The sequence below is a fragment of the Acanthochromis polyacanthus genome, chromosome 9 (genome assembly GCF_021347895.1).
Source record: "Acanthochromis polyacanthus isolate Apoly-LR-REF ecotype Palm Island chromosome 9, KAUST_Apoly_ChrSc, whole genome shotgun sequence".
NCBI classification, from domain to species: Eukaryota; Metazoa; Chordata; class Actinopteri; family Pomacentridae; genus Acanthochromis; species Acanthochromis polyacanthus.
In genome coordinates, this window is record NC_067121.1 from 40,016,399 (window position 1) to 40,043,779 (window position 27,381).

The 27,381-nt window shown below is 40.5% G+C and overlaps 1 protein-coding gene across 1 annotated transcript in view; it reads right to left on the bottom strand.

The window, feature by feature from the left end:
- Nucleotides 1-11,063: 11,063 nt before the first annotated feature.
- The window catches only part of LOC110962647 (cadherin-12-like), a 140,273-nt gene continuing 123,955 nt past the window's right edge, over nucleotides 11,064-27,381 (bottom strand). The window contains exon 13 of the mRNA XM_022210641.2: nucleotides 11,064-11,957. Coding sequence (XP_022066333.1) covers nucleotides 11,344-11,957 — 614 coding nt within the window. The 3' untranslated portion in view covers nucleotides 11,064-11,343. The remainder of the gene's footprint in view (nucleotides 11,958-27,381) is intronic.

The window sequence follows — 27,381 nt, forward strand, 5'->3', positions numbered from 1 at the left end:
CCAACCAACCAACCAGCCAACCAACCGACCGACCAGCCAACCAACCAACCAACCAACCAACTGACTGACCGACCAGCCAACCAATCAACCAGGCAACCAACCAAACAACCAGGCAACCAACCGACCAACCAAGCAACCAAGCAACCGACCAACCAAGCAACCAACCGACCAACCAAGCAACCAACCAACCAACCAAAAAAACCAACCAACCGACTGACCAACCGGCCAACCAACCGACCAACCAACCGACCAACCAGCCGACCAACCAGCCGACCAACCGACTGACCGACCAGCCAACCAATCAACCAGGCAACCAACCAAACAACCAGGCAACCAACCGACCAACCAACCAACCCTCTTTCAAACTTCCAAAGTGGATTTGCTTCCTCACCACGACTCCATTGTATTTCTCTGTTTCCCAACCACGCTTACACTCAAACATTTTCATTCAAAAACACCAACAACAACATTTAATTATGGTATAGTGTTTCCCTCACTATCTCACCTGACTTTTTGATACCAAATCGAAATATGTAACCATTACTGAGATGCAAATTCAGTATTTTTTAAAAATATTTGTATGTCCAACTTCATGTTAAATGACAGGCTCAACTAGAATTGTCCTCAACATGGAGAATCAAAGGACTGCCCAAATTTCTGGACAGATGTTCTGCCGTTCTTCAGACACAGATTTAGGTGCGCTATCATTTTTCTTTAAATAGTAAATTAAAATATGCCACCTCTCAGAGAAAGTCCGGTGTCATGAATATTTTGTGAATGTTCAATAATCATGACCACTTTCAAGCTTGTGCACGAAGAAAGTTTGGATTTTGATTGACAATTCCTTCACATGAAGCTCTAGAAAACATGTCAGCATTCTATCATCTTTTCAGTGACTCTGAATACATTAAGAGTGAAATGTGGGGAATATATCCCTCTTCCTTTTCTTTGTCTCTTTCCCCCTCAGGCTTCATCATCTTTGCATGTGTCCTACATTTGTTATTCATCTATTGTTCATTGGCCCAAATTCCTTCACAGAGTACCTCTCCTAACAAGCTCCCTCCTGCAGGATAACACTCCTGTAAATCTCACTCAAGTGCTCCTCCGCTCACATTTATCAGCCGCTCCCTCCACTCCTCCAGCCACAGATCTCAGACGTGTTTCTTTAATGTTCTTACCTTTGCTCAAGGGCTCGAAATTTAAAGCCCACGCAAACTGGAGATGAAAGAGATTTTTAAGTGGAGTGGAGAGAAGCAGCTGGATGTTTCTGCAGAGAAGATCCACAAACAGCAGCAGCGTCTGCCTTCAGTCATCCAGCAGGACTCTGAGCAGACACAGAAGAGCTGCAAAAGGAAACTACAATGAGCCATAAAGAAAAGGCAATAGTAAATCATATTATTTTCCTCTTCTGATAACAAGCAGAGTTATGTGTCCTCTGCTGGGGATTCGTCCGATTCGCTGCTGAGTGACCAATGAGAGCAAGAAAACAAAGGCAGCTTTTTCATCCAGACAGTCAATAAGTTTAAAGTGCCCTGTGAGACCTCTTCTGCCAGAATTATTCCAGCACTGCTGCTACTGTGGCTGGAATACAGCTCTGCTATTCTCTTCTTATTCTGTTGTTAGACTGCAGAGAAGCAAACAGCTGCTTTTTTTTTTTTTTTTTAAAGAAACAGACACAAAATCACAAAGATCCACAGCAAACAGACCACAGTGTGATGCAGACTGTACAGAAATGTCCACACCCAGATAGCAAACTATGGGTGAATCAATGTTGAATCTATGTTGAGACCTAACGTCGAAATTATACAGAAAGTGCAAGGTTGATAAAATGTTGAGTCAACGCTTGCTTTTCAACCATAAATCACACTTTACCCAGATAGCAAAAGATGTTAAATCAATGTTGAATTAGGGTTAAGAAGGTTGAATTGTGGTTACGGTTGAAGACTGATGGTTGGATCAACGTTGATTCAACAACATTTTGTCAACATTGAAGTTTGTGTTTAAAAGATGCCATTGAATCTACGTTGTATTTTGGTTTAATTAAAATGTTTGACAGGTCAATGTTTAATTAATGTTGAATCTATGTTTGCAAACATGTAATCTATGTAAGAAAACATTGACTCAACATTTTATCAACCTTGCGCTTTCTGTATAATTTCTACGTTAGGTCTCAACATAGATTCAACATTGATTCACCCATAGTTTGCTATCTGGGCATGGGACTGAAATGACAGCAGCAGAGAATGGAACTTTCATAAATTACAGATTCACGTCCTCAGTTAGCCTTGTGATGAAAAAATAATGTAGCAAATTTAGGAAGCTCCTGATTTCTTTCTCATTATGAAATTGGAAGCTTCTAAAAGCACCAAATATCAACAGAAAGGTGTTCAGCTGCAGCGCTGCGAGCAGCTAGAACTCCCCCGGAGAGATAAATCACACTCTTCCAAACGCATTTCCTTCAAAGGCCAAAACTCTGTGTGTGTTTATGTCGTTATCTTAGATAATTAGATTTTATTATCATCGCTATTAAACAACTTTTGATAAACTATCTGCTAATTTCCATGTTTTTTCTGTCTGAGGATCCCCAGGAAAACAAAAATGATTCATCTCAAGAGGTTTATTCTCTAATTATAATTTGGGAATAATCAGATGTGGTGTTTGGCTGCTGGAGCTGGACCGTGTCTAAAGTCTCCATTTAGACGGGATTTATTTCTCTGGGGGTGGTCGGCTGATTTTAACGTCCCATGCTCTGCTCAGCGATTTTAATAAAGGACAGACAATCTGTGAGGATATATTTTTAAACATTTCCCCGGTGACAAGTGAATTAAACATGAAAAATTTCAACAAAAACTCAAGATGGAAGCAACTTGTAACTTTGTACACGCATAATACACGCCCCATCAGTTCAACGTGGTCTGACAAGTGAGCCCACATCATTATGTTGTCACAGCAAAAATCTAGAACCTGGGAGGACTCAAAAGTTGGTGAAATGTCACCAAAGACTGCATTTTTAGTCAACAGCATAACAGCATGCATATCTATCTATCTATCTATATCTATACATACGTATACATACATACATACATATACATATATATATATATATATATATATATATATATATATATATATATATATATGTGTGTGTGTGTGTGTGTGAAGAGTTCATTTGGAAAAACAGGTAACTCATTTTTTTATTGTTTACTTGAGATAATAATAATAACACTAATAATTTATTTTTTCTGTATTTTGTCATGTATTTTTTTACTGAGTCAAATCCACTCAACTTCAGTTTGATTGATATTATCTTAAGTAGACAATAAATAAAAGTTTTCTGAAAATTTATCAAAATGGAGTTATCTGTTTTTGCAAATGAACTCTTCATATATATATATATATATATATATATATATATATATATATATGTATGAATGTATGTACACTTATAAGAACATCCTGAGGCCTCCATATGACAGTCGATAGAAAAGCTGTCGCTTTTTGTTTTTCATTTTCAAAGGCCAGTAATGAAAACTTTAGGCTCTAGTGGAGCGATTCAATTATTTAAATCTCCCGTTCTCATCATAGTTCATGGCCGTGGAAGTTATATTTCTGGAGATGTTAAACTCTTAAAATGGTTTCTGAGGTAAGATGTTTTTCTTGAGGTAAAAAACACAAACAATCACAGGTCTGAAAACCATTTGAAAGTTTCTAAATTCAGGCAAACCTATTTTACAGAACTTGGGCCTTTGATCCCAAATGACAGAGAAGCAAACCCTGAATAAATCTAAGGTTGTGGAGGAACCTATTTCCTAATTTACCCAAAACACCTCACATGCAGGCTGCAATCGAAGCTCGTCAGACAGTTGTGCACAGAGAAGCCTCTGGATGCATCAAGTCATTAATGGCATTCTGGTCACCGATGTTGTAAGCACAGTAGCGGATGCTGGGCGATATCTCATCTACACGCTGACGATACAAAACCACCAGCTCCTCAGTAAATGCACTGCACTCTGTTATTGCAGTGCAGCATCTCTGACAGGTGTGTCACTAAAAGCACCTCGAAAAGAGCTGAAGTTTTAACACCTGATTTTGATTGTAGCTAAAATGGGCTGTTTTCGGTTAATGATCCATTTTAAATGCCAGCATCACAGTCACTCATGTTTATTTAAATTTGAGAATCATGATTGTGATTACTATTTCAGGAATTGTGCAGCCCTACAACTTCCTTTATGCAACCTCACTTTGCTGTGTCTCTCCACTCCTTCACTTATTTTGCAGTGCAGATGTGAAACCTGCATGTCAACAAATGTTGTATTCTAATACAAAGCGTCTAAAAAAACTCTGTCTCCAAAAACCTGTAAGTTAGTGTAATTTTTTTCCCCCTAGGGGCTTCACTTGTAGATTAGTCATAAGAAATCAGAACTGTGTGATGTTTGTTGTTGTACCAAGCAGAAAAAAGGAGTGATTATTTTTTGCGTTAGCTGACGCTGCACCTTCTGCTCTGCGACTATTACGTGTTTGCAAACCACAGGGTCGATGCTGAAATTAAATATTCTGCCCCCAATGGCAACCATCTTTCTCTGTGCGGGTAAAATGGTTTACCAAGTAGAAAAGGACAATTAGAAGCCACAGCCACACAGGAATGACTCTCCGCCAGCTGTTTTGTAGGTTTTAGTAATCAAACAGGAAGCACTAACCACCCTACAAAACCACAACTCAGATTTCAGCTGCAGCCATGAGCAGCTACCAAAATGTTGGATGGCAGCCGTCCAACCCTCATCTTGAAGAATGAAGCAGTTCAAACCCTGAAAACCTCAGGCTGGATAAATCCAAGCAGGTTCTGGACTGTTTCCAGTTGGGCTTTTCTGAGACACCATTTAGTCATAAGCAGGCCACAATCATCATCTTTATTTATTATATTTCGTTAGCAGTTATATTTTTTCTCTAAGTTGTTTTCCCATATCGTCTTCCATTCACAACTGGAAGGTTAAAAACATTGGGTGCATCTTACTGTGTGTTTGCCAATATTATTTAATAGATATGTAGGAGAGGAGAATAAAATGTCTGTTCAAGTCTTGCTTGTTTTTGCGTTGTGCTGCTATTCATGGTGCCAGGCATTTTGAATTAATGGCTGACTAAAGCTTGAGAGTGTTTGTTAATTAACTAGAAGGACTTCAGCATAGTTCAGCTGTCTTTTAAATAACAGACCACATTTTCTCCTCAGAATTATTCATATCAACTGAGCCTCATTGTAAGTGCCATGATTACATGAGTCATTTTATGGTATTTTCTAACATATAAATACTGAATTATTAAATTTGAATCTACTGCAATATAAAAAAATGTTAAAAAATAATTCTAAGGCCCCCACCATAAAAACCTAAGGCCTCACTGGCTCCTTTGCTCTGCAGGAGGACGGTGTGTGATCTACCGCTGCATCAGAGCTGCACTTGCTCAATAAGCACAAAACCAAATGCTTGGGAACTCTGAAGTATTTTTTTCTGGAATGAACAAATCTGAGTAAATCAACATTTCAAACTCTGACACGTCTGCTGTGCTGATTTGCAGGTAAAACCCAACAACACCTCCCCTCCCCCCGCTGTGCTTTTTGTCCTCCACCTTTTCATCAAAACTCGCCTCGTGCCTCATCTGCTGCGAAATGAAGTCAGCTGGGAAATAGATTTTCCATTTTCAATATAAATCCAAAGGCATTTAACATCCCATAGATCAATCTTTTCCCCATCCTGGCATGTTCTGATTGAAACGATCATGGCGCAGGCGTAATTTACCGTCTAGATCAAAATGAACTCGGGAGTGAATTGACCCTGTCCTGCCAGGCGGAGTGTTATCCATTGTCACAGCTGAGATCAGGGCTCGATAGAGTGAAGGTTATCCCCGGTGTCTGAGGTGATCCGTTACGCCGTAGCAATCAACAAAATCTATTTTCCATCACGGCAGCCGCAGAGGAGAAGATGGATTCAATGCACATAGACGGGTATTGATTTGGCAATTTCCGAGGGACAAACAAAACGGTCTCCCAGCTGTTTAACTGTTTTTATTTGCCTCAGAATAATGTCTGGTGGTGGTTTCAGACTCTCTTTAAGTACATGCAGGCCTCTGGAATAACTTTTCACACTGGGTGCACCGGTATGTCTAACTTTATTCATTTAGGTGCAGCAAAATATAATTTAGGACCATTCAAGATTTTTTTACGGCCCCTTTCTGCACCAAATAATACATTTTCAGCTGTCTGACGCTGAAACACTGCAGGGATGTGGGCACTGTTCCACCAGCTCTGCACCTTACATGGCACAAGACAAGTGTTTTAGAAAAATTTAGTTCAAAACTTCAATGCTCCAAGCTGTGCTTTGGCCACACTCTGCAGCAAACACACTGCAAAATGTGGGCTGTTTTATCCAATTTCTGTTTTTCCCTACAGGGTGAGAATTTACTTGAGGCGGTGGGAGGTGCAGCGTGACCGATGTGCATGCCGAGACTCATGCAGTTGAGAGGGGAAGAGTGTAATCCAGGTTGTTTTCTGAAGGTACAATTTACAAATGCCTCCCAGAACCCTTCACCTGCAGATTATCTTCAAGAGTCTCCAATGATTATAACAGTGCTGAGAGGCTGTAGTGATGCACAGAGATGCCTTGTGATGAACCCTAACATAGGAATGCTAAAATGCTAATATTTAGCAGCTAATATTGAGTTTGGCAGACGAGCACTGCACAGTATATGATGGGTTTGGAAACAGAGTGATCTGACCTACTTTTTATAGGTTTTGATGGAAGTCAATAAGGTCCTCGACTTACATCAGAGTTCCGTTCCTACAAATTCATGCGAGCCGATTTTCACTGTAAGTCGGAACTCCTGCGAAAATGTAAACAAAGTTGTTAGGTGCATCACAATATTGATCAGTTCTTCATAAAAGTCATAACAATGACTTTCATGCATGAATGAATCATTTTGCTAGAAGATAACAGAATATGTTGCACTCTTTCTACAACTTGATCTAACAATGCCTATGTTGGTCGGTGATTGGGTTCAGAGCATTTTATTAAATCTGATTTTACTTCCATGGTGCGTTGGCCTTAAGGCAGAATTATCACTGCATTTTTATTTTGAAAAAGCCTTCATTTTGAAATTTTCTGTTGACAGTTGTCACTTCCTGTCCGCTATTTTGATTTATAGCATTTCCATTTCCTTTTCTTCCAAGCATCAGAAGAGTCTGACTTATGCTGCTAGTCATAATGAAGGACAAAAAGTCAGTGAATGCAGCACAATGCAAGGTGGAGTACAACCGGAGAATGGAAACAAAGCCGTCTTACAGCGCCGCGTGATGAAGTATTCATCCGCTCCTCTCATCAATGAGTTCCATGTAACCGGTTCCGACGTAACGACAAAACGCCGTAGGTTGAGGACGTCGTAAACTGAGGACCTCCTGAATTTGGGTTGTGGGTTGGACCACAAAATCTAGACCATAAAATATTACAGAAACTATATGAAACTTATTTTGGATTTTTTAGGGGTTAGACCACTCTGCTTCTAACCCCCTCATATAAAATTAGAATCTACAAGTACACAGCAGTCTCATCTGCTTACACAAACGTACAAATCAGCTCATGCACAGTGTGTTGCAATCTTTTTGCTCCTTGATGGAATACTTTCTGATTTTCTGTGACTAAGCTACAAGAGAAGCTTGTCTGATAGAGGATAAGGGTTCTTTGATACACAGAATTCATATAAAACTTTATTCAAATGACACCACCTGATCATCCATTCAATAGGCATATCATCACACATAGTTCCTCCACATGTAGGCAGACAGAGACCTCTACCACCTTCGAGTTTGCTCAGTAGGCTGTTATCACCCCTTTTACTGGGAGTGCAGCTGAGGTTTAGCGCTTACAAGAGGGACAAAAGAGCATATCTTGAAGCTGGAGAGGATGGAGGAGGTATAAATGAGCAAACCTTCTCCCAGGAGACACGAGTTCAAGTTTCCTCTCCAACAGTAAATGCAGTTTTATTTTTGACTTGCTTTAACTTTTGCTTTTACTTGCTGTTTTTCACTTGGCATTTGGATGACTTTAGGCATGGAAATTGCCTGTTTTGTTTTGGAAAGAATTGCAATTTGAGTTAAAATGTGCTTTTTTGCTATGTTTACCACCTATTACGAAGCTCCACTTTTTCCAGCTAGTTTGCTCATAGAGAGGTCATCAACATGATCATGTGACCTCTGTGCTGAATGCGGATCATTTAATAGGCTAATAACATCCAAATCAAGTGAGTTTGCCGACATGCAGGATTAACAGTGAAATGAGTGAGAAACAGGAGAGTGACTTTTTTCAGGTTCCTTCTCAAATTGAATTTCCCAACACTGGAGGTTTTATTTGGTATATCGAACCTTTTTTTTCATTTTACCCTCTGCTATCCCTACCCCCATCCCTAATGTCTTTTTTTTCCTTTTTCCAAAGACAGGCAGCGTGCTTTAGGTGCAGCAGCCTGAGATGCTTTTGGCAAGGCAGCTCAAACTAATTTCATTGTATATGAAAGTGTGCAATGACAATAAAGTTCTTCTCATTCATTCTTCTCAACTCTGAGAAAGGAAGACTTGGTTCTTCAAAGAAATGCTGGCTGAGTTGCAGGAAATGATGGATGATGCTGACCTAAAGCAAGCCCTCTATCGACAATGGCTACACGGAACATGACTATTTTACCATTTAAATCAGCCCCCTAAACCTCTGTATGATGAATGTAAAGACAAATATGAATGCCATTCATTTAACCCAAAACTAAAGTGAACTGCCAGTGTTACACCATAAAGAGAAAGGTTCCAGGTGGCTTTGTTTCAGCTGTTTGAAATAGCTTTTATTTTAGGCTTTTAGCTATCCATCCATCCATTAGTTAAATCTGCTTATCCCAACTGACACCGGATGAGAAACAAGGTACATCCTTTAAAGGTTACTGGTTTATCACAGAGACAGATAATCCATAAAGCTAAGGTAGGCAGTATCTTGTCGGCATCATTAACCTAACCCTTCAGCATATTGTAATTCAAGTGGACTCAGAGGAAGCTAGACTTCTCCTCCATGCTCCGTTTCCAGGTTTTAGAAAGCATGGGCCCTATGGCAGACTTTAAAGAACCACAGATCTTTTCAATGATTAGTGGAGATATTATAAGTAGCAACTGTGAAGGAAAAAAAATACTCTGTCCTCTTTCTAAGATATTTCTTGCAGCTGTTAGCTGATGTCATCCTAAATTATTCTACAGGTCAGAGCAGGTTACCACCTTTGGTCCCTGTTCCCCTTCGACCTCTGCAGGCCTGAGCCCCTCTTCACCCTTATCTGCCCTAATATGACCTTCTGACAGGCAGACACTCTAAGAGGGAAGACATGCCAAGACTCTCTGCTCTGGTCAATATTAGAAATAGTCTATTCTGACATGACTAAGCAGATGAGTAGTCTCCATAATGGTCTGTGGTTTAAATCTGACCCCATTTCCCAACTATAACAAATACCCAAAGATCAGAGAGAATCCTCAGAACTGATGCTGGCACTGCTTGCATGTACTGCTGCTCTGTCGGTGTCACTTCTCCTAATTTCAGAAAACCTTATTCACAACCTAAGACATCTGAGTCTCCAATGTGTCTCTCTGTGTCTGCCTCCTCTCCTCTCCCGACCTCTCTGAACTTTCACAACAGCAACAAAGTTCAACTGGGAAAGCAGAAAGTTTGAATCCAGATGGAGGTCACAAATGAATGCTGAATTAAATTTCCCTCTGGATTAATACAGTATCTATCTATCTATCTATCTATCTGGCTTTTAGTTTGATTATTTAGGAGCTTTACATTTTCTAAACCTGGCATTTTCCAGATTGCCGTCTACTGCAGCTTTAATTTATGTTCACATGGATTGTATCAAAAATGTATAGTCATCAGTTCCTGCAACCGAACCTGCATTGTCTTGAACTGTGAGGAGGAAACCAAAGCATCTGCCCTTATGCACTTTATAACATACAAACTTCACACAGAAACATTCCAACCAGTCAGCAGAATCCAACCCCAAGCCGTCTTGCTTTAAGGAAACAGTGCTGACCACTGCTCCACTGTGTTCGCCACCAAAAGGACAAAAGCAAAAGTATTTGCAGTTCTTTGATTCAGAACTGAAAGAGAAAGAGGTGAAGCATCTTCAAGAAGCTAAAAAAGAAATTCACTGGCATTTCACTGAAGCTGGTAGGACTACCATGACCTGGATGACTGAGAATCCACACAGACCAAGTCTCAGTTAGCACTAGTTCTGAGAATACACAAGGCTTGCTAGAGATCTTTAAGCATTACTTGACCCTGAGATGATGTCTTGCAAACTAGCCTTTGGGTTCCATTGGCAGTGTGGCTGCAAGCTGAAGCTTAAAAGATATAGCAGAAGGGCAGAAATATTAGTAAAACCTGTGGTTTTATTCTACTTAAGATGAGAAACCTTACACTGCAGCTGCCAAAAGGATTGGTTTGGTCAGACCTATATCCACTGCTACAACTCCTTATCACCCATAGGAGTAAAGATGCTCTGGTTGCTTTGCATTTGTTCAAATTCATCGTAGTCATCTCGGATGGCAGTAAGCCCAGGATGCAGCAACGGCGCCCCTGCAAAATAGTGTCAAGAAGAATTTGTTTTAGTAGAACTTTGGCTTGCATGAAGACGAGCACTGTCATTCAAATGTCAAACTTTTACTAAAAACACTAAGCAGACACACCTTATTGGACAATCCAAAGCCTCTACAAAACTTCAGATCTTCAGAATGTAGTTTGATGCTCAGAGGTTGTTGTCATTTCCTGTGGTAAAGGGGATTTTGAATAGGTAGCATGCAGATAGTGGAAATGGAGGACAATGTTACATGAAATGCACGGCAGAAATGACAAACTTTCAGCCAAAGTCTACATCTGCAATGATAACTGACTACATGGTCCTCTAGGCTGGTGAGAATGCAGGTGAATGCTGATTTCGACACTCCTCCATGCAAACACACCCAGTCTGAGGATGTTTTGACAATATTTTGAAATCAAAACTTTCGTTGAACATATTTTTATTAAGTAACATGAATTAAAATACATGTTAACACAGAATACCTCAGGCACTTTGAGGAGCTATCAAGTTTACTCTTCACACACCTGATGCTAGATCTTCTGCTCTCTAGCTAACCAGTCCACAACTCTACCTCACATTGACAACTTTTTAAACGTCCTTACATCACTCTAGCCAGTGCCTGTCACAGTAAAAAAACAAGTCTAGAAAAGTGAGCTAGTCCCCACATGGCTGCTGAACATCTCTGTGCTGTCCAACTTCCTCTCAGCTCTCCTCTGACAGTGTAGGCGGCTGTCTGTCCAGAATGCTAGCCAGTGTTTTAAACGGCTGTCCCCAGTCACCAAGGGAGCTGAAATCCCCCGACTCATCAATAACAAACGACTCCTCGATGGAGCTGAGGGATCCGGCCACCGAGCCTTCGCCCTCATAAGCGTAGGTCGCCAGTGAATCGTAGGGCGGAGCGGCGTAACCCTGGCCGCTCTCCACCAGCCGGTGTTCTATGAAATCCCGGATCATTTCTGCATCACCCTCAGTCACTCTGCCTCGGGAGGGAAGTGTGGCCTTGCCGTTCATGGCGGAAATGACGCAGGCTGTTTCTCGATGGATGTCAGGTGACCTGACGTCGTCGCAGCGACTGCTGAGGTGCAGCAGAACTCCGTTGCCGTAGCCGTTTTTCTCCTTCTTGGAGCTGCTGCTCTGAGTGCTGGTGCGCTGTGAGTGTGTGTTGCGTAGAGTTCCCATGTCGAAGGCGTGTGTGTCAGCCTCGCCGCCGCCCTCATCGTCGTAGTGAATGACGTTATCACGGATGTCCTCTTTGGACGTCATCAGAGTCTCTTTCTGTTTGTGGCGTCTCTGCCCCATGTATAAAGCCGACATGACTGCAAGACACAAAGAGAATGAAATGATGGGTTAGTTGGAAAAGGCCTGGTTGATTCCTCGTAAGCTCCTGACTTGTTGATTTAAGGCCACATGTACAGTTGTACTAATTATTATTAATGATTACTACAAACTGCATAGGTTTTGATTCCAGGAAAAAGGCTCTTAAAGCAAAATGTGGTGTTTCAGTCAGTTTTTTGATACCAACAGAGTGATTCATACTTGTTAAAGTTTGAATACTACTCAAATTGTAGCATTTATAGCAAGCTTGTTCCCAGTTTCTTAGAATTCCTCACATCTTTGCAACGTTCTTTTTGATTATTTTTCAGTTGTAAAAGCGTTAATGCATATGTACTGTGTTTTCTATTGGTTCGAGCACAATTTAGTTCTCATAGCGTTGTATTAAATAATGCTATCTTCACTCCAATGCTAAAATTAATAGCTAGTACATCACTGCAGTTCGGAGCCTTGTTCAGGGTAATTGTTACAAAGCTAGCAGCTCCATTCGCACATTGGTATTTTGCCAAGAGAGTAGTTGTTTTGTCTTTTCCTCAGGATTCAGTATGGAAAGAATAAGGTAAAAGTGTTACCTAGAAACTCAGAGTGACTAGGAAAGCTTTATTTTCTTCAAGCAGTGGCCAGCAATAATTGGCTGTCCCCACAAAGGTCAGCACAGCCTGGATCACATTTTAACAAAGTCCAACTTTTGGCAGAACAAGTGCACTGCACTTCACATACCTTTATTGGTAGTTCAGTGCAAAAGCCACTTTTTAATGTTACGTGAGTATGTCATTAGGTCTGTGGCTGAAACAAATTTTCAACATTTTAAATAAAGTCTAATAAAAATAACTTTAAAAGGTTTGGTTAAATCAAGCTTGGATAAATGAAAGAATAGGGGAAAAGGTAACCATACACAGCACTGTAAACAAGCTTTAGGAATTCACAGTGAATGGAGGATGCTTTCAAAGTAATGTTTTTTTTTTTAAAATCCACTGAATTTCATACAAGGTGCAGTAAAGAAGAAAAACTCCTAAATGAAATCAATATTTGGTGTGAGCAGCCTTTGCCTTCAGAACAGCACCAGTCCTCCTCAGCACACAGTTTTCCACAACACTTGGCAGGTAGGTTGCTCAATATCTTAGATGCGCTGCTGCAGTTTTTCTGTCGATTGAGGCTGTTTCAGTATCTTCTGACTCCTCTGGCAATCTAAGACAAACTCCAAGATATTGGGATCATAGCTCTGTAGGGGAAGGCTGTCTGCTGTGGATATGAAGAACGAAATTAAGCCACCTAAATCTTTAACCACGTAGCTTCATCTCTGCTAAAAGTTGAATGGAGTCGCCGTTGAACATAACTGACTATAACTGACTACTAGAAAGTTGAATAGTACAGCATAGCATAGCATAGCATAGCATAGCATAGCATAGCATAGCATAGCATAGCATAGCACAGCATTTTCTTTAAATAATCCAACTTACAAACTATCAGTAAAACAGACAGACAATGCCCAGGGGTGAGGGCGAAGCAGCAGCTATGCATTCATACAGGGTTTACTCAGGATTTTATATCGTCTGGTAGATTTGATCCTGTAAATCTAGCTCTTTCTTATTTTGCTGAATCTCAGTGTCCTCTCAGATCAGTGCTGACCTGTGAGGCAAAGGAGATAAGAAACAAAAATCACTGCAGATGGACGTGATGGATGTCCACAGCATGAGAATCATGATGCATCATTAATAACACGCTGAATAAGACAACACAAAGTAAGTTAACCTGCAGTTTCGGTGAGTCAGCAGCAGTCGAGCTTGTTGCAGACACTCTCAGTCATATGGATTATGTTGCTGTAATATTATTTCTTTGCACTACATCCGTCATTGTGGCCTTTTTGTTTTTCAAGGAAATCCCTATATTTTTCTTCTGAAGAAACTTGTGAGACAGAATCAACGGATGTACAGTTAAGTTAACACTCCAGATCTGTCTACAGGCAAATCAGGCACCTATTAATGAATCAAGAAAAACATGACTATGGCTTCAAATTTCAAATGAAAACATTTCTTCATGGTCACTGTCAACAAGAGGAGTGATTGCAGCAGATGCTAACTTCCCGAAACTATGCAAAGATATTTGGATACCATCTATCCATCCATCCATCCATCCATCCATCCTCTTTCTTTTATCCAGGGTCAGGTCACAGAGGCAGCAGACAAAGCAGGTCATTCCAGAAGATTGGAGACAAGGGGTTGAATCGTATTTGGATAATATATTAAGATATAACTGAAAATATCTGAATCAATCTATTGGGATGATGCACAAGTTCATGAGTGCAAAAAAAACACCAAAAGAACAAGGTACAAACTAAGGTCAAACAGTTTTCTTAAGCTGTTTAGACGGTCTGAGTGTTTGCCAACGGTTTCTGGTTACCACAATCTGCACACCCCAGCAGTGCCATCATGTATTTTCTATAAGCAGACAAACAAAAAGCGCAGCGTGAAGTATCCTGATGTCAGGGTCTAAAACGATGACACTTCTCTCTCAGGTCAGACGCAGGCTAATCTGCTGTGCTCTCAGTTGGAGTCTGAATGTGAGGGATATGAGCTGCCAAAATGGAGCTTGAGCAGCTTTGAAGAAGGCTAGAAGAAAGGTCCCTGCTGCTCCCTCGAAATCTCACAGTTTCTTTTGGGAGCACACAGCATCCATCGTACTCACCCTTATGACCTCAGGCTTGTCCTATGGAGCGAGTTCAACGTACCCAGTGTGTCTTTTAGTCATATGGCTTCACAAAACTAAACAACTACAGTCATTCTAAGTGGCCACACAAAGCTGATTATCAAAGGTGAGTCTGCCTGGGCTTTCTGAATGTAGCTATGAGCATGTTTATATAAACGGGTGGTGTGTGCACATAAATGACCAGCAGCAAACACGGATAGGTCTAGACTTGTATATTTCTCACAAGAAGAACAAACTACAATCCTAAACAAATTTGAGCAACCTTAAAATATAATACAGGCTGAAAACAGCAACTTTTTTCCCCATTCAGGTACACAGCAGTCTTTTTTCCACATGGGCTATGTAAAGGTCTGGTTCACTCACATTACTATCAAAATCTCACTTGAGTATTTAGAATCTTTAATCTATTAATCCGGATACAAACACCCCCAACCACTCATTATTCTACCACTAACTCTAACCCTGCTGTTTAGCTGCTAAATGAAGCCCTATGCTCACCTGCAGCTTTGTTCTTCAAAGGCAGAGTGAAGTAACAACAGAGATAGTGAAGATGAAAGAAAAAAAAGAGTTTAAAGTTCTTACGCTTTACTGCAGAGCAGATAGAAAAGGTAATTATGTTGTCATGTCAAGCGTTCTAGGCTAATTATTGGCGTCTTTGTGATTTAAATTAAGCTTAACCAACTCTTCCATTCCAAGCACAACCCAGTCTAACTCCAGAGGGTCCATCGGTGGAAGTGCCATTCCAAAGCAATCACAGTTAAGTGTGGTTGGTTAAAAAATCCTCCAACAGTGAGTCTGCTACGATGCCTCACAAACCCAGCACCTGTTTTGTGTCTGAAATAAAGTAAACCTCACATAGCTACAACAATAGTTTAGGAATGGACGGGAAGAACCTGTGGCGTCACCGTGCTATCTGTCTGTAATGTGAGGTAATCTGTGGTCTTTAACAGTGGAATTAGACTAATTCAACACTGGAGACCATTGAGATGCTTCACCTGGATGATCCTAATGACATGATGTGCCATGTTCTGAGAGTCAAAATCCAAGACAAAACTTGACATTGAACACTGCATCAAGTCATTTTCCTTCTTCATTCATCAGGAAAATTTAGCTCGAACGTGTTTCATGATACACCAGGAACACGTCCTCACAGAACCAGCAACTATTGCAACAACCTGCTACATTTGTAGTAAAAAACAAAACAACAACAAAAAAAAACTGTTTTGCATACATCAACAAATCTACCACCTTCAAGGACTCATCTGGACTCAGAACATTTCACTGTAAAGATTTTGCAAATTGTAATTCTACTCATGTTGTCTTCCACTTGGACTGCAAATGTGGTTGTTTCTATATAGGACTTACAAAAAGGAGACTGAGAGACAGATTCTCAGAGCACAAATATGCAATAAGGACTGTAAATCTCATTTACCCGATTGCCAAACATTTAAAAAATTCTATTTGTTGTAACCCCAACCAACTCACTGTGATGGCAATTGAAGTAATCCCCAAAACCAACAGAGGTGGTGACACACTAAGAACTTTGGCACAAAGAGAAGCTTTTTGGATTGAGACTCTAAAAGCTACTGTTTTTCCAGGCCTCAATGAGGAGGTGGATTTTTCAGTGTTTTTATGAATTTTTGACTTTGTTATTACACTGCCTGTTAGTGATGTACTGTGTGAATACTATCCTCTGTTGCTTTAGGTTTGAGGGTCATTGAAGATTTATCTTTTGCTGTACATAGCTGTTCGATTTATAGGGTGCTGTGGAAACATGGGTATTGTCTATGATTACCTTATTCTTCTGGTCTTTCTATTGTCGCCGTATTTCTAATGTTGCTTTTCTATTATTAAATAGTGATGTCTTGTATCATGTGATGTGGTCATGTGACCTGGTTTCAGCCCTTATCAGGCACACCCGTGCCCTAGTGTTGTATTTTGTTCTGATGAAGGCCTCGTGCTGGCCGAAACGCGTAAACTGCCGTCCATGAGTTATTAAAGGACTTTTAGGAACTCGGAGTGCGTCAGACTTCTCTTCTTTTTCTGTTTGAACGGATTTTTCCACTAGATCCTGAAGAGCACCCGTTATACCTCTTTTTATCCACTGATGCACTCACCTTTTGCCTGTTTTTACCATTAAAAAACTGTTTACCTTTCTAATTAAATGGCTTACTAGACAAAGATTAGAATAACTTACACAACTGAGCACTGACTGACTCTTAAAACAATTAAACAATAAACAAAAAGGACAAGAAGACAAGATTTTAAAACAGAGAACTCAACTCTACTTCACACATTTCAAAATTCACGCTTAATAAAGGCATTCTGTCCAACATGTGCAGCACTTGACTGACCTGCTGCAGAAAATGAGACCATTAAAGTTCAGTACAACGTCTACTAGTCCACTTTGATAAACATTCTGTGTCGTCTGTCTGACCGACAATTACAAACTTTTGACCTTTTCAGTATGCTTGAACCAATTCTAGTTATGGCTGGCAATAAAACAGCTTGTTGAGCATTTTGATTGAGCTAATCAAGTGTTTGATGTTTGATGCAGATGAAGTTCAATCAACGATTTGTGCGCCTTATTCCATAAATCCTATTTAGAGGATTTTTTTCTGTGCTTGTATCAAAAGAACACAGAAGGATATGAAGTGAAATCTGTTTTTGTTTCAGCAGAGGTTGCTGTACTTATATTTTACTGCATTCACGCTTTAAATAAAACCAGAATGCTTACAATTAGACCAAACCTCTTGGTTGTTGACCTCATCTCAGGTCACTGCCTCAGCCATCTTCTCCGCTGAAGTAGAACACCTTTTTGGGATATGCTGACACAGATACTTTAAGCTGTAAGCCGATGTGAAATAATTATTTTTGGCTGAAGTAGTAACAGTAGTGTGAACACTGGAACAGCACTTGAATTGCTGGTAGGTTGAGACAACAGAACGATACAGAAGCTACAAGCTGCCTCATTAAATCAAGCAAACTCTCACAATTGACACACTTGAGTCTTTCTCAAACTTTCTGAGATACCAAATTCTTAAAAAAAAAACTGCAGCACACATTAGGTTGTTCATCTGTTCTGTCTTTGATTCTGTGGTCTGATAAGAGCAACCAAGCTGGTGATTTAAAGCCAATTAAGCAGGCGTCATAAGCAGACTCTGACATATTGTCTATCTGTAGAATACTGATGTCTCGTCTGATTGGTATTTTTGAACGGGTACATCAAGCGGCCGTCTCTGGATAATCACATCCATTATCTGGAGGGGGGACCGGTGAGGAACCACAACGGAGTGATGGCTGTTCTGCTGCAGTGTAATCAATGTAGATAACTATGGGATCCCTGCGGGAGGGTGCAGGGTGCTCGAAATGGAAAAATCACATTTATTTGTGTCAAAAATGAGATGGCAGCTAATGAGAGCTGCTAAAGTAGCTGCCTTTACAGTAGCTGGAGGTAATTGAGCCGCTGCCTGATTTGATTATGGGAAATAACAAACAGAATAACCAAAATGCCCCCTCATCAAAATGCATATTTTTCATTTACAGAACACAACTAGGGGAAAATCAGGAGCAGGGCTTAGCTTTATTTTTAGCTAAGCCTGTGTCACCAGCTAGCTTTTAGTTGATTGCAATAAGTCGCAGCCTATTTTGAAACTGACAACACAATTTTGACCATGTATGCATTTTGCCTTAGCATCTAACATTGGGAATGGGGGTTGACAAAAATGTGGAGAGTTACCCCAAAATGTAAAATCAAATCAGTGAACAACTAGATGAGCCCTCAGTAGAAGACAGAACCACACCCTCTGCTGGCGAAAACCCTGTCCTCCCTATACAACTGATGCAATATGTATCAATTTTGATCATCGTACGTATCTCCCTCCCTACTTGATCTGCTGACCTGTAACTCCACAACTGAGCAGGGGACCTTAGACTGATCTTCAGTGCCAAGTTTGATTATCCTGACTTCAGCGGTTGCAGAGATATTGGACCGGACATAGCCACATACATACATACATACATACATACTTACCCAGCCAGATACCGCACAGAATGCAATAACCCCGCCGACGTACCCATCGGGCATGGCTAAAAAGACCTGAGCATCACGTGAGTCCATGCAACCCATCGCTGTTGTTGGTCTTTCTTTTAACTTTTTCAACCCTTTTGGAGCAATCTAGTTGGCAGCCATGTTTAAAATGGTCAGAAAAGAGTAAGAAAGCTGACAGTTGGAGCACTCCTGCAGGTTCTGTGGGTAACTCTCCCGATTGAATCATCAATTGAAAAGATCAACAACCGTGTTAGAAAACGTCTGATCCGTCCAGCCACCACATATTCCCTGTTGGCCTTCGCTAGAGGGGCTGGAGCCAATCCCAGCTGAAATCAGATACACCCCAGACAGTCAATCTCAGAGCTGACACACACAATTACATTACACCCACTGCTTAGACGCTTACATTCACACCTATGATCAATTCAGAGTTGGCAGTTCACCACAGCTACACTCCCTGTCAAAAGTTTTGAGACACTTCCTCATTCAAATAAATGAGAACCCGTCTCAAAGCTTTTGACAGGGGCTGTAGATGTCCCAGTGGAAACACACAGACGGGCAGAAAACAACTGAACATCACCATTCGCCCAACAGAAAATTTGAATAAAAATGCCCGGGGTAGAAAACTGTGTTCTTGATCACATAAAAGGAGAAATATAACACACCACCTAAAGTGCATTTTGATAGAAACATCTAGTTACAGAGTTTAAAACAGATTGTATAAAAACTTAAATGCATGGTAATCAGAAAACTAATCAGGAAAAAATGTGGCTTAGAAAATTCTTTTACTTTTTAGTGAATTTGACAGTTATGTCCCTACAAACTACTGTTGAATTTCCTCCTCCAATTCAGCAGCAAAACATTGCAGATCCCCCCATATTTAGAGCTAGACTCACACTTAGTCGTGAAAAAAAGGTGAAAATAAAGAAAAAAGACGCGATTTCTTCCAAACCAAGCTGCAATAAATAAAACATGGGTTCTTATCATAAACTTGTAGGGTGATAATATAATCAGGAAAAGTCTAAAATCCATACCATCAGAATATAAATCATACAAACACATAGCCCTTTAAGTATGTCTTGTTTAGAAATTCTCGCTCACAGTTCTTTCCATCCTATTGTCTGCATTTAACTCCCTTATTGTCTCTTCTGCATTTGATAACAGACACATTTATCTGTCCATGGTGTGCCATGTCTACGTCTATAGAATTAATAGTGCAGAAAAAAACTGCTTTAACCAGACAATCAATGAGCTTAAAGTGCCCTGTGAGGCCTTTTCTACCTTCTGCATCTCACTTTAATACGCTGACGTCTTGTTAAGACGGTTGGTAACGCAGAAAAAGACATGAATCCTCAGTCGAGTTTAACATAGTTTGGTATTTCTGTCAGACTTTTCTCTCTCTTAAAATTCCTGCGTAGCTTTTCACTTAATTTGAGACAGATGTATCTTCTTTAAAATCTGTGCATTTAGCCTCGCTGCTAATTTTAGTCATCACAGACAAACGAAATAATTTCTGTCTGCTGCCTGTCAGAACAAACAGCAGTGGATCTGCAGGAAAAAAAGAAATGAGAAAGTTCTGAAAGCCTGCATGCTGAAGTTCAGGACACTCAATTCTGAATCATGAAGTAAGAAGTTCTTAGATGTTGACCTCATTCCATCAAACAGATGACAGACTTACATAATGAGTGAGAGCTAATAGAACTGCTTAGCAACTTATTATAAGCTAATGGGGAGAATGATTTGTCAAACTGTTGTATGTTTTGTGTGTGTACAGTTTATATGTATATTATGTTTTAAAAAAGTACATTGTCTTTTTGCCACAGATGTGATGCGAGGCCCCATTTGTGTAGTCAGTAGGATAAACGGTGCAAACGAGTGCATGTGTGGAAAAATAGGGAAAGCAATCCAAACAAAATAACAAAACCAAAGAGGCATCTCAGAAAGGGAAGCACCACCAACTGAGGTCACAAAAGCTGCTAAAGGAGGAGGCCTGACACCGTACCAAACAAACAACAGGCAGTGGGGCTGAGGAGTTTATCACATGTCTATCAAATGGTGTGTAATATCTATGTTGTGTGTTTTGCTATATGTCACATCTTGTCATATTATGGTGAGATACACAGAGTGGTCACTGGTCAGTACACCAAAGTTAGCACTGTGATAAAAGACCTGTCTAGAAATGATAAAAAAAAATCTAAAACATGAGAACAAGTAATGGAATAAAGAGGCAAATTATTGTACCATAGTGTGATCATGCATTTTCCCTTTTTAAGTGTTGCACACACACATACTGTTCAGTTGTTTTAAATTCACAGGAGTACAATGTTCAAACACTGTATGTCCTCAAGTACCAATAAAACAGTGAATCGTATCATTTTTAACAGATGAATACTGTGATAATTTTCTAGTCCTGTAAGCAAAACTACTATTATATACTATGTAATGCCAGGTCATATTGTGATTTTATGATTTGTGCTACAGTTTAAATGTAAATTTTGCAGTCAAACATATGTTTTTTGATTTGTCATCGATGTGTTCGTGATCATGTCAAGTCTTTTAAATACAGAATAACTCAAATATTTCCATCAATGAATAAATGTCAGTATTGTTGAACAGAGTACTCTATCTTTACTATTTATATTTTATCCAGCTTTACTAACATCATTCTGTTCCATTCTATTTCCAGAATGGCTTCTCTGCAGTAGGCTGCCTATTAACACAACACTTGTTTCTTCTTTTGCCTTCAAATAACACTAGAACAACAACAACTGATGGAAGAACAGACTGTACTGGACTGAAGCCAGAGAGCCAGTAATCAAAGATCTCATGATCAATACACGATCTTTTCACCCATCTGCTCTGGAAAGTCCTCATTCCAAACGCCACATGCAGATGCAGCATGATGAGGTCCTTACATAGAAACTTTACAACCCCATTAGAAAGCCAATCTTCTGATCTGTGAAGCCCATCAGCACACAGAGGGGAAAAACAACAACGTCCCCCTGGGCTATGTGCTATAGAAACTAAACAAGGTTATAATGTATACCAGGGGCTGAGTTAATGGAGGCTGCTGGTATGTACTAGAGCATAGTGATGTTTCAGCATGTTCGGCTCTTTGAGAGAACAGAAAAACTGCCTTGTGGCTTTTTCTTCGGTGAACCGCTTGCTACCGGAGGAAAGATGAACTTACAGTATGACACAAGCGGGGATTGAGAATAAGAAAAAGTACAGTTCGAGATAGAACAGCACCGAAAGTGAATTTGAATGAGAGGACAGAGTCTGCAGTTTGTCTGTAAAATCACTCCAGCTGAAGCCGTGCACCGTTTATTGACTCCATTTGTCATTCAGGTTGAAGCCAGCGTTCTGTCTGCTGGAGCGTGTCACTTGATAGTTGTACAATCAAATAAAGTCGGCGGGATCAGCGGTGGCACTGTATCGCGCTGCAGGTGAGAGAATAACGCTGTGTTAGCATAAGAGGAGGATTTATTTAGGGTTGAGGGAAGAGGAGTAGGAGGTGGGGTTGTTGGCTTGGTAAATTACTGCAGGGTGTTATTTAGCAGAAAAGCCACTTTCTGACACGAGAAACAAACACTCTGTACAGCACCTTCTGAGCCAAAGAGAAGTGAGAAATAGGGCAGACTGCTTGGCCACGAGAAGCTCACCATTAAAAGGCTGCAGTTCTTTACAGTACACTTAAATCTGCTGAATATTTTGTGGTGATTAATTACCTATGTGTCCACAACATCACATAACAAATTCCCATAAACATTTCCAAATGACATCCTCACATGTCCTGTATAGTAGGATCCACACTGTAAAAGTGAAAAATGTTCAATTAACTATGATACAAATCAAAAATGCAGCAAATCATGAAATCTGAGAAAGCACCTTCATAATGAATGTAGGTATTCATTCTTGCAAATGATAGTCAGGAAAGTTGACACTTTATCAATTAACCCTCATGTTTATGCTAAATATGTGAAAACCATTTACATATGAAATACATGGATTTATTCAGGGACGGTAAGACAGGCCAGCACATCCAATTAGAACTCTTCACTGGTCCACTTGTTCCTGTGGACGTGAGTCTGGCAGCTTCCAAATTGCCAAATCTATTTAGGGTCCTGTTGTTTGGTCACAAGTCTCAGATGTGGCCTAAACCAGAGAACAACATGTTTATTTGAGACGGAAACAGGAAGGTAGTGGCTAAGATTTTGATGTGATGGTGTGATTAGCACTCAGCGTGATGAACAAGCAGACCCAGCCTCTTAATTATCTGGAGAAAGACCAAGGTACAGTGGTTTGATGACTTTCTTCCCCATCCTCACCTTTGTTGTGAAAGTAGAACCTATCACCTTCACTTGTTACCTGGGAAACCGCATTATGTGTGGACTACATGTGGAGGAGGTAGACACTTCAGTTGTTCTACTAAAGGAAGGTGATCCCGTCTTTCTGTTAAGATCTCAACGGTGCAAAGACGTGGATTCCTTTAACGGGGGGGATAGGTCTGAGGTGTGACCACGAGGTTCACTGCACAGCCAACAGCAGCAGCAAATATCAGCTGGAAGGCTGCAGCTGCACATCAGGAGATCCTGCCAAACTGCTCTGGAAGGCCCCATAATGAAGGTCATCTAGACACCGCTGACCTCCACAACTCTTCTAAAGGAGGACTAGCAGAGCTGACACTCAACCGAGACTGTATCCTATTAGAAAGAGCAATAGTTACAATTTAAAGCAACCTCTATCAGTCGGTACAGGTTCGGGTGTTTCAGAAAATGCCCCAAAAACCTGATTTTTCACAGTCATCTAGTGGCATTAGGGGAGGCTGGGGTGGATGGAAGGATCACCAAAACACTGGACTGGATAATGGCTCTTCATTTTTAGGACAGCGAGGGACCAATCAGAGAGTCCAAATTAACCCTTAAAAAGCCGGCTTACTTGTACACACAGCCGAAACCGAACATTCTCGGCCCAACACGGCTCACGGCATAGTCTGACCTGCGACTTGTTTATGATTGTTAAGTAACATAAAATATGCGCACACCCGGATGTTTAAGTCGATCAATGGTAAGATATAAACATTGGCCCTAAATTTGTTTATTTCAAATGATGAGCCATTACAACGAAGCCGTAATTACGAAGCTCTTATCCGGATCGCGCACCGGCCGAAATTCAATATGGCGAACGTCTACGACAATGCGACCTCGCAAGACTTGATCGATATTTTTATGGATTAGGTGGTTTTAGTATATGTGCTCCTCCAGAAACATGGCTGTACATGCAAATATATATATATATAATAACATGACCTTGCAAGGGTTAAGACTTTAGGATTGACTGTAATCAATTGTTGATATCGGATGACTAAATTGCACAAAGAAATCAGTCGAGGCAGCAAACATAAGAAGTCAGGCAATGTGACAATTTGTCAACAAAACCAGCAGCTATAAATCTGAAAAACACAACGAAGCTGAACAGTACAGTGACAACACAAACTGTCTGTTGTAGTTTGAAGACTCACTTCTTGCTTCAAGCTTTACCTTTGACCCAGTGCACTTACTGCAGTTGTGTGCTCTCACTGAGTTTTCCAAAGAAATGATTTTAGGTGCATTTACTGGGCTCAGTGTTTCCAACAGAGAGGATATCTGCTGCCACAAAAATAAAACCCAAGTTGTAATAGATCACTTAGTTTGATACATAAAGAGTCATTTGTGCAGATCTTTCTCCTGGATTTTAGTATGGTCAGTTTGTTGTCAGGTAAGGATAATTTAGTCATATTGCCTTCAGCTTATTACGACCTCAAAAATTCAACTTTCCCTCTTTTCTGTTGATTTGGAAAAGGTTATGTGTGACTCACTTCTTTATGCTTGGGTTGCTGTGTAGCTCCAGCAGCAGATGCCTGAAAGAGGTACGGAGCTTTTTGACCAAGTCTAGGTGACAGAAACAGAAAGTTACCTACAAAGGCTTCCTAACAACCGCAGGGTAGGAAGTGTTTCAGGGTCATCAAAGTTCACATCCAACGTGCTAAGACTTTTCTGAGCCTTCCTAAGCGTGAACGCAGCCACACATCCTTGGAGAATACTTGTCTAGCTGCGTCACAATCTTGACAGAAAACCAAAGGTGAAGTTATCAGCTCAGCACTGTCTTTGGAGTCAGCCATCCTTTAAAATCCCACATTAAAACACTTTTCTTTTCTGTCATTTGTGCACAAATATAATCTATTTTTGTTCAAACAGTTGCAGCTTTAATATCCTCTGTGATCTATGCTGGTATAATGAACTGACTAATAAACTGACAACAATTTTGATAACGGAATACTCTTTTTTTTTTTTAGGTCATTTGTCATGCAAATCTGTCAAACATTTAGACTTACATCACCATAAACTAAACATACAGTCATGGAAAAAATGATTAGACCACCCCTTCTTCAATTTCTTGTTCATTTTAATGCCTGGTATACTACCTGAAGAATACGATGAACATGACAAAAATTGCAGCTGATTCCATAATACTTCATGTCCTATTTGACGTGCTTCAGCTTAATTTTATTCCCAGGGTATATAAGAGGCCTACTCCAGCCAACTTACTGGTTAGGAGGAAGCCTGGAGAAGCTCCAAACCAAACTATCTGCCCCTACAGTAAAACATGGGGGTGGATCAGTGACCATCTGGGGCTGTTTCACTCTGGGTAGAACAGGACCAATGAACCAGGTCATGTTTAGCACTACACAGAAATACAAAGCATCGAATGAGAAGGTGTGTCCAGTCTTTTGACCGGTACTGTAGGTTTTGTACTGCTATGGACAATTAATGGGTTCCTGCACTTTTTTGATCTTATAGGATACAGCTGCTGGTTACTGGGCCGTAGCATCGTCATTATGCCCGACTCATTCTGCATACAGCGGATTTTTCGAGAATTCTGAACCTCCTACCTGTGTTTGTGGACAAAAACAAATCAAAGCACCTCCAAAACCCAGCAGTGACTATCTCAATTACAACTCTTTCAATGACGGCTTTGGCTGAGACTCACAGAAAAACGTGCAGAAAATATGAGCTGGCCTTTATTCAGACAAAACAAGCAATTTAAGTTTGCAGTATAACAAATTATGATGGTTATTTTCCTCTATTTTTTATATTCTCTTCACTATGGCAATTGATCTCATGATTAATCATCTAAAACATAATCTACAGGTTGCTTTCTTAGAAAACTAATTGCTACTGTGCTCAATCCTGGTCTCAATGGGCTTCACTTGTCTGGAATTAGTCCCAACCACGATGCAGCATTTTTGTTTCCTTTTTGGCTGGTTTCTCCGCCCACTCCTCTTGTATTGTTTGCCCCGAAGGTAACAAGAGCTAACAAGAGGTTAATAAAACAATAGGAGATGCCAAGCAGAAGACCACCAGCCCACACAGTGGCAATTTTCCATCGTTTCTTTTCCAGGGAGCTTATTTGGGCAAACATACTCCTTTTAGACATGTCAGCGTACACACCAGTCTCTGCTAGGATAGTACCACTTAATTAATTTACACCATGACAGGATTCCCTCATACCTGCCCCCTTCTCCCCCTACAGCAAAGTGCTATATTGCCACTGAGAATGTCTCTCTGTCAGGCACAAGAAAGAAAGAGCATGTTTTGTGTTAGCAGCTATTAGCCCATCCTCTCCTCTCTCTTCCATTATGTCCTCTTTCAGTTATCCTCCCGCTCTACAGAGGACACCAATAAAGGAAGCGCAACGCCCTCAGGAGACTGTGATTCTTCTCTTGACATGCTATCAGTCAGAACACACACACACACACACACACACACACACACACACACACACACACACACACACACACACACACACACACACACACACACACACACACACACACACACACACACACACACACACACACACACACACACACACACACACAGAGAGACCTACATGCTTCTTTCATTATTGAGGTGAAGCAGTTGAAAGGGCAAGAAAAAGAGCTGCTTTCATTTCATTTCTGCTTCATCCTTAATGGAACACACACGTGCCTTTTAAGAGGGGGTATGTGTGCACACACTCAGACACACAATAAGAGCCGTGCACACGTGACCTTGCTTGTTTTCGCTGTGGTGGGACAGCCGGTTATGTAACTAGAAATCTTGGTAACAGCAGCATAAATGAAATGAGATAATAAACGGGAGAGAAAAAATGAGTAAATGAGGAACCAGCCTCTCTGAGTGAACACTTCCACGCCTCCCTGTGGTAATTAGAGACTCGTCGTGGCTTGCTGGCACCCTCTAGTGTTACATAATGGGCACTCCTGATAAAATGACTCCCTTTATTATCATCAGCTGCAAGCCAGAACCCTTTGGAAATAAATGTCAACTATGACGAGAAGCTAAATTCTATCACACTTTAAGGTAAAACCTGCATTTCTTGAAAGTTTCTTTAAAGGTCAACAAGCTGTTACAGAAACATTAAGTCCTTGTGCAATTCTCAACTGTTCATAACTGAAAAGACTTACTGTCAGGGTCACAACACACTGAGCACAATCTCAGACTGAAACTTGGTTGGCCAAAAAAGCTTAAATGTGCAATATAATGTGCCAGTTTTTGTCCTATAAGAAGTGTTTTGGTGTGTGTATATGTCACTATATTGAGCAGAAGAGA